At 33.3% G+C, this 8,511-nt stretch overlaps 1 protein-coding gene across 1 annotated transcript in view; it reads left to right on the top strand.

The window, feature by feature from the left end:
• Positions 1–8,417, top strand: part of Ctr1A (Copper transporter 1A) — a 16,426-nt gene extending 8,009 nt beyond the window's left edge. Inside the window, exons 2-5 of the mRNA XM_018461966.1 lie at positions 4,659–4,883; positions 4,951–5,183; positions 5,471–5,500; positions 7,910–8,417. Coding sequence (XP_018317468.1) covers positions 4,659–4,883; positions 4,951–5,183; positions 5,471–5,500; positions 7,910–7,955 — 534 coding nt within the window. The 3' untranslated portion in view covers positions 7,956–8,417. The remainder of the gene's footprint in view (positions 1–4,658; positions 4,884–4,950; positions 5,184–5,470; positions 5,501–7,909) is intronic.
• Positions 8,418–8,511: the final 94 nt, after the last annotated feature.

Raw genomic sequence — 8,511 nt, 5'->3', positions numbered from 1 at the left:
AGAGAGAGAGAGAGGAGAGAGAGAGAGAGAGAGAGAGAGAATTGTTGTTACATTTTTTAAATATATAAACATACAATTAAATTAGCGCGCGCACGCACGCTATTTCTGACATAATATATCTATGAAATATAATATTATATACATGAATACTGTAATTAATCGTCACCTTAAGGCGGAACATCACTCCTGAGATCCTAAAATTTTGGAAACTTTTTATGGGTAAATAAATAACTTTATTTGAAATCTGCTTTATATAGAAGGCTTTATTGTACGTATATAAAAAAATTAAAACTTTTCTTATATCCAAAATGGCGGCGCATTGGCGGAATCTGAGGCTGTGTTCCAAAATTGACTGCCAGTACTGAAAATCTATAGTGCACGTAACGTAAACTGTAGCATTTTCTGTGCTGGCAGTAAATTTGGAACACAGCCTGATTCTGTCTGATGCTGTGTCGCCACCGTCAACGCAGAGTTCTTGGCCGAGTACTCAACTACTCAGGAGCCTTAAATTCAGAGACTTTCACACTCTCAAAATTATAATACATGCAAACCTAAAACATAAAGATTTTATCCTCATTACTTTTTCCATTGCTATTCTTCTAGACCATAGGAACATCCTGTTTTCTGTTTTTTTTTTTTAAGCGTTTCTGTTAATCATAAGTTTTAATCGCGGTTTCTGTGGCTGAACTACCGCTGGATAATGATGAATTGTTTTCATTAACCGGCAGTGTCGTATCAAGGCATGGGCTGAATAGACTATGTAGCTCAGGGCAGCAAATTTTAGGAAGAATTTTTTTTAGTTGAGTATTGAAATAATGTTTATAGATAAATTAAAGTTGCAAGATAAACAAGGTAATTCACAATGAAGTACCATTTATTCTTATATGTTTTTCAATTTGTTGTACTTTTTGTATTTCGAATAAATAAAAAATTTCTTTAAATAAGATTTCGAGAAAATTAAGTTTTAAATTGATCTAATATAATTCCTGAAAAAGAATTTATCTAAGTGACACATCTTATAAGAGAACTGTTGAAATATTTCAGCTTGTGGGCGCAAAACGAGTTAATATGGCTGTATCAATCGGCACGTTCGATTTCTAATTTGATAACAGTTACTTCACTTTTTTTTAATTAAATCCCTAGAGCTTTATTACGACACGTTTAGCAAGATGTCTCACGAGAGTTTAGCAATCCTAATTATTCGATGACTATTGATACATGACTCTACATACATACTACGATGTGTTATACAACCTTGGTCTGTGAGATAACCGCGACGCTACCTGAATGAGATAGCTAATGAAAAAATTAATGATACAAAAGTACTTGTAATGTGATTCAAGTCCTCCATCGCAAGTTCCTTCCATCGCATCGTCGTGTTTCATTTTATTGAAAAATTGAAACAATAGTGCTTGTTGCTTGTACGAGCTGGATAACACGTGTCAGCGAACGCGCGTTTAAACACGTTTCTTGAGGTATCTTTATCTGCTGCTTACGTTATTTTTTCCTTTAAATACGACACAAAACGAGGGAATACGAAACAAACATCGCACTTGTACTGTTCTTCATACGAAGTCTCCGCGATCTTGTCGCTACACACGCACATACAAAGTTTATCCTATTCATAAATGTGTTCACGACGGTGGAAACATAGATGACGTTACACGGATTATTATAGATTATTATTAGATAATTATAGATTATTTGAAGAAACGTTAAAATTTTTTAACGATTTATCGTCTTCCTCGATTATCGTTTATTTTTAATTCTTTATCATCGCGCTTTATCGTCGTAGTTCCAGCTAAAAACGCCTGGTTTGTTTATAAATACACAGTATTGCGGTGATTCTTTTAAACGGATACTTACGTATCATTCAATCGATCGATAAGATCCCGAAGTATCGTGATATGTTTTATATACGCTTGTTATCGGTATCACTACAGTTCTAAAGTGATATTTATTTATGTTTGTGTATTCGATAAGATCCCGAAGTATCGTGATATGTTTTATATACGCTTGTTATCGGTATCACTACAGTTCTAAAGTGATATTTATTTATGTGTGTGTAATATGTATATATATATATGTACATATATATATAGATAAATCCTTATTTATTTAATATCACAATTCATCGTATTGCTATTGCACCGACTTTCCTCGTTGTTTTGACGTTATTATCGCTTTCTAAATTTAAAATTTTTATTTATTTTAAATAAAAATACGTTTCTTAAAACTGGCGAATGTTACTAACGGCAAATTCTATAACCAATTAATAACATTTCTTTTCAACAAAAAATGTTCGATGTATATTATGTGCACTTATAAAACTAAATTACAAGTTACAATTTAAATAAAATATTTGGAATATGATTTTATTACGTACGATTTTCTTACGTTTTTCATTTCTCTTAACTTACTAGTTCGTGAAAAATTTTTTTCGTCTATTAACTCGGAAATTTTATATCACATTACGAAAAAATTTAAAATCAAAATTAAAATTACGAATTTTATATATTAATTTTCTTTTAGTATTAAGCAGCAATTAGTGTAAAAATATTTTATCTTAACGCGCGATGTATTTATAAGTACACATTGCACATTGCACAGCATGCGATGGACACATTTTTGCAAAACATATTCTTGAATTATTGTTTAAGTCACGCATATTAAAAAAAACTAGATACTACTAATATTTATTTCTTAAAATATTACATTTTGTATCATAATTATAAAATATTATACAAATTTATTGTTTGCTATGTAAAAAGAGTAAAAAATTTGTTTATTTTAAAGTTTTGATCAAAGAGGGACAGTGTTATTACATGTATCCGAAATAATCCGAATAATAACTAATGATTTTGGATATGAGAGTTCATATAAAAATAGAAAGTAAAATTGTGAAAATACTGAATTTCAAACATTAAGAAAAAAGAGAGATTGAGAGATTTTATAAAAAACAGTTATAATTAAAATCGGCTCGAATTACCATTAGTCTTCGAAAAAATATTTTTTCATTATTTTACTCCTTATTTGTGTATGTTATTATACGAAAGAAACTTCGTTGAAGAAATAATAATAATATTGCCCTTAAAATATATATATACCATATATGGGACGTTCCACGTCAACGGGGACAGGTGTCTGAGCAAACTTTGTGAAGTCGAAATAAGACGTTCGAGAGCTTAAAATTTTCGTTTTTATATGTGTTTTTATGTGTTTTTATATATTTCGAATTTTGGAAATATGACTATGGATTGTTCACGAATGATTCGAAAAACTCATAAATATCGATTTTCATGGAAATCGAATAAATTTTGGACCACCTGAACAATAAAATAAACGTTTTCAATAATTTTCATAAGTTTTTTATTCATTCTAACCGCCATATTGGAGCAGCCGCTTTGAATTTTAAAAAACGTCACGTTTTTCCTTAAACCACATATAAAAACGAAAATTTTAAGTCCTCAAACGTGTTATTTCAACTTCACAAATTTTACCCAGACACTTGTCCCCGTTGACGTGGAACGTCCTATATATACAGGATGTATCTAAAGTAACATATACTAATCGTACAGTGCTATTCCTAATAAAAAATTAAGTCGAAAAGTCCTTTAGCATTTTGCAATTTTCGCAATAGTTAACAAGATATTAATTACAAAAATCGCTGAATATTGGTTTTCAATAATTTTTTACTCAAATACTATCAACTTTACAGAAAAACTGCTAGAGATAAAAATTGTTTACTTTCTTCTCATAAAGTTATGAGAATTTTTTCAGAATGTTTTAATACAGTATTTTCTCATGTTGGTAAAAATAAGATGCAGATACTAAAAAATTGATAAAAAATTCTGAAAAAATTCTTAGGGTTTTATGAGAAGAAAATAAATGATTTTTGTCTGTTGCAGTTTTTCTGTAAAGTTGATAGGGGCGCACGACTCCCAAACAGAGGGTAGGGGGGGGGGGGGATGAGAGTCGGGAGTGAGAGTCATGCGTCCCTTTGCAGGGGGGAGGGGAGTGAGAGTCGAGGGTGAAAGTCGTGCGTTCCTTTGCAAGGGAGAGGGGTGGTGAAAGTCGAGGATGGAAGCCACACAAAACTTGTTGGAGGTCTTTCACGGTTATGACCTTGACGACACATGTCAAAGTCGCGGTCGTTGGCGCGGCGTCCTTATCAAACATATTTTAAAGCAGGGAATTCTCGTGTTATATAGTTGAATTTTTTTATTAATTATTAATAACTTTTTAACGAATAACAAGCGACGGTTAAAATTTGTTGGAGGCCATTCAGGCCATTCAGGGTCATGACCTTGATAACATATGTCAAGGTCAAGTTCGTTGAAGGGGGGTCCCCTGATCGAAACTTTTACCAGATTGATTTTGAAATTCTTAAAATCTCTTTCGTGCCTCCATCAATTATGAAGATAATGTAGATTATGTAGAAATTATGGATGCTTTCTAGCAAGATACATAGATGACACAGTGTAACACAAGTAAATTATTATTTCATCTTTGTTTAATATTTAGCAATAATATACCGAGTGGTCTGTGTCTCGTGTTGGAAAAACGCCCACTGTTGTACTATAATACACGTGCTTCTCGAATGTGTATAATGGTTCATGAAACGCATACAGAGTTAAAAAAATCTTTCTTTGTTCCAGATGTCTCATGATCATCATATAATGGACAGTACAGGAAACGCGTCCCACGGTATGCACATGGCTCATCATGGTATAGACCATGGTATAAATCGTGGTAGTATGGATGACGGCAATATGAATCATGGGAATATGAACCACGGTGGTATGGACCATGGGAACATGCATCACGGTACCGAGACTTCGACAGACAGCATGTGCAGCAGTATGGGCATGCACGGTATGTCGGTACGTATAATCCGATTGTTCAAAACTCGATGCCGTTAACGTACAGTCTGCTCTCCCCGATCCTCAGATGACGTTCCACACCGGCTACTGTGAGGTGGTGTTATTCGAAAATTGGAAGATCTCCTCGATAGGCGGTCTCATCGGTTCGATGATTGGTATCGCTATTATGGCTGCGCTCTATGAGGGCTTAAAATATTACCGGGAGTATCTTTTCTGGAAGACGTACAATGCCCTGCAATACAGGAGCGTTACGGTACCCAGTGAGAAGAATGTGGTAACCGAGGACAACCGAGTCGTTCAGTAAGTTGTTCAATTCTTTTCGAGTGATCTTGTAAAAAGCATTATTTCCCGTTATTTTCGCTAAGAATATTTATTAATATAATTTTATTGTGTGTGAAGAATGAATATTATGTAAAGAATGCTAGATGTAATGCTAGAGAGTGGCATCTTAAGAGATACCATAAGAGCATATTGTAATGAATATATTCAAAAATCAAGACTCAATATTTTTTGCAGGATCACTAAGAATATAAATGATACGCGTAGCTTTTATATTATAAATTTAATCGTTTGATCTGCTTTTTTAGTATGGTTGGCGAAGTAATCCACAAACAACCGTAAGTAGATGTTATGATACACTGAGATCTTCTCTCAGAATTATGCTTTGTCTATTAACGGTTGTATTATACATATAATTGACATGAATCAGTTTGTAAATAGCAACAATAGTAGCAATTGTTTACATTTTGTTAAACAATTCTTACATTATTAAAACATGTGTTAAACAATTCTTACATTATTAAAACATGTGCATGATATATCTTCTTAAGGGGATGCTAAAATTGTCCTACTTTTTTACTATCATTTCCATTCGGTGAAAAATCTCCGAATTGGATTTACGGATTACAAAATTATTATTACAGAATTAAAGTACGCACAAACAGGACCTCAGTTGCACTAGATTTCATGAGAAAATCGAAAAAAAAGTTAAAAAATTCACGTTTGGCTCATACAGTTGTCACCTCAGGTATACATTTGCTTGATATAAGAGTCTTATAGTCTGTATCTTGAAAATAAGCGTGCAACTGAGATCACATTACTGGAACGAACGATATCGAGTTTGTAGAATTAAGATTGAAAGTCTAGAAGAAAAGTATTTTCACTGAATAGAAAATACGGATATTTTGTAAAGACTAGGAATGTCAACAGAGCCGAAATTCCGTGTAGTAGTAATTGCTCGATCTTGCAATAGATGGTGCTGGCATATGTTAAATAAGGACAGATACTATAATGCGTTTGAGTAAGACAGAATGATATATAATATAATGTAAGAAATGAATCAAAGATGTCACTATTATCGAATTTGGAATTAAAAAAGTCTATACAATCAACCTCGATCAAGTTCGGTAATCGGTTTAGGATCTCCTTAAAGAAACGAAGCTCGAACTCCGACGAAGTCGACTAGATGTCGCTGTTTTTCCAGCACATCGACATGTCTTTATATACTACCACACCAATATCTCATGCAACCTATACACGCAGTCGCACGTTCGTGTCAATTTTCGTATAACAAATTCGTCGCGATAAAGTGTCTAAGTCTAATTCTAAGAACTCGACGTTATTCGTTCGTGCAAACTACATGTTTGTGGATTATTATTTCGTAAGTACAGATTGCAAAACTTTCGTATCAAGCAAATGTTGTTACGACTTGACAGCTTGAGACGCCATGTTACACTAAGAAATAGTAAAAAATATATCAATTTCGAAATTTTTGGTCGTTCTCGGCATAAACTCCACCTCACAAACGCCGTATTAATGCGTATACTTTAATCCTAAAAAAGGATTTTCGAATCTGTGAAAGAGAAAAAAGTATTTGTTATACAAAAATTACGATTTAGCCGGTAATACAGACGACTTTAGGATCTCCTTAAGGAGATGCTGAAGCGACGGCCAAACTGATTGAGGTCGACAGATTTTTTTAAATTCCAAATTCGATATATAGTAGTAATATCTTTCATTCATTTCTTATATTTATTATATATCGTTGTGTCTCACTCAAACGCATTCATCTGTCCTTATCTAACATAATGCAACGCAATCTCTTAGAAGATCGAACATCTACTGCTAGACACAATTATTGCTTTGTTTACTATTCCGAGTCTTCGCTCAGCTTCCGTATACACGTCATTTGCAGATCGATATAAATCTTTCTTTTTAAGGTTTTAATCTTATGGTGAATTCGATTGGAAGCACTAGTGCGCACTGGTGCATATTAAAGCCGTTGTACACTGATTTAATTTGAGTATAAAAATGAAATACAAATATTTAAAATTATGAAATACATATTTTACCTAATAGTACAATAAAATATACTGAGTATTTCATGATTTGATCGATTTCTATGTTTATTTATAAACATTTCTTTACGTTATTTTATGTACAACGGCTTTAATTGCACTAGTGCGCACTGAGTGCGTGCAATCGAATTCGCTATTAGTTTCATAAATTCAATATTGTTTGTGCACGTAATATGCTTAGTGCTGCACTGTCGTTTGATCTACACGAGCTATAAAACTTTTGTATTAAGGAAACATCTACGTCAGGTGAGCTGTACAACTCTACGAGTTGAAAAAATATAAGTTTCTAACTTTTTTCGATTTTAGTACAAAGTCTTGCAGCACCACCAAATTTTGCGTCTACTTTAATTTTGTAAAAGGATTTTTTATTCCGTTCAGTAAATTCGGAGATTTATATCGATCTGTAAAGTCCCGACAATTTGGCCACTCCAGCATCCCCTTAATAGATTTCTTAATAGATCCTTCGCTGGGCGTAAAAAGTCATTTGTCATTTTCAACATGTATGTAACTGGCTGTTTTTATATACTTGGTATCATAAATTCCTTTACCTTTAAATTAGATGTTTCTAGTGGGATATGTGCATGCGTATTCATATATTATTTTCATAAATAATATTTGCTACATGTTACGAGTATTTACTAAACAACTCAATCTCTAATTGATTTTAAGGCTCCTGAGTAGTCGCCGCGGCCATGTTGGAATTGTGATGTCATAGGCGAGAAATGATATGTTAATTTATGTTGCATACCATTTGTAAATAAAGACAATTTGGATAAATCTAAATGACGAGATCGCTTTGAAATACTTGTAAAAATTGATGAAAACTGTCTTTTCCTTCCTTGACAGTCAGTAAATGATCGTAAAAGGCACATGAAGTGAACCTTTATTCGGACAGAAAACGATCTGACAGCTGTTGAAACGAGTGAAAAATACGCTTTTACATATAAAATTACAAGATAACTGTAGTTTTCGTCAATTTTTACGACTTTGACAAGTACGAGACAAGTCACATTTTCACAATTAAGCAAATAATAACGAAATGGCATGCAACAAATTTCGTTATCAAAACGTCACTTTTCCACGTCTATAAGTTCAGCCATGTATCGTAGTATGGCGTTGGAACAGTATCAACGCCATTAGTCGGAGGCCTGACGTAACCGGTAGCCATACACTCAAACACGAGCTCATATCCGTATATTCGCCTTAGGGCCATTGTCACCAAGCTTCGATTAACTTAGTTGGCCTAGTAACTTTGCAGGCTTCCAACTTAA

The sequence above is a fragment of the Mycetomoellerius zeteki genome, unplaced genomic scaffold, assembly GCF_001594055.1.
Source record: "Mycetomoellerius zeteki isolate Tzet28-1 unplaced genomic scaffold, Tzet1.0 scaffold135, whole genome shotgun sequence".
Lineage (NCBI taxonomy): Eukaryota > Metazoa > Arthropoda > Insecta > Hymenoptera > Formicidae > Mycetomoellerius > Mycetomoellerius zeteki.
Note: the sequence above shows the minus strand (reverse complement) of the source record. Positions and strands in the feature narration are given on the sequence as shown.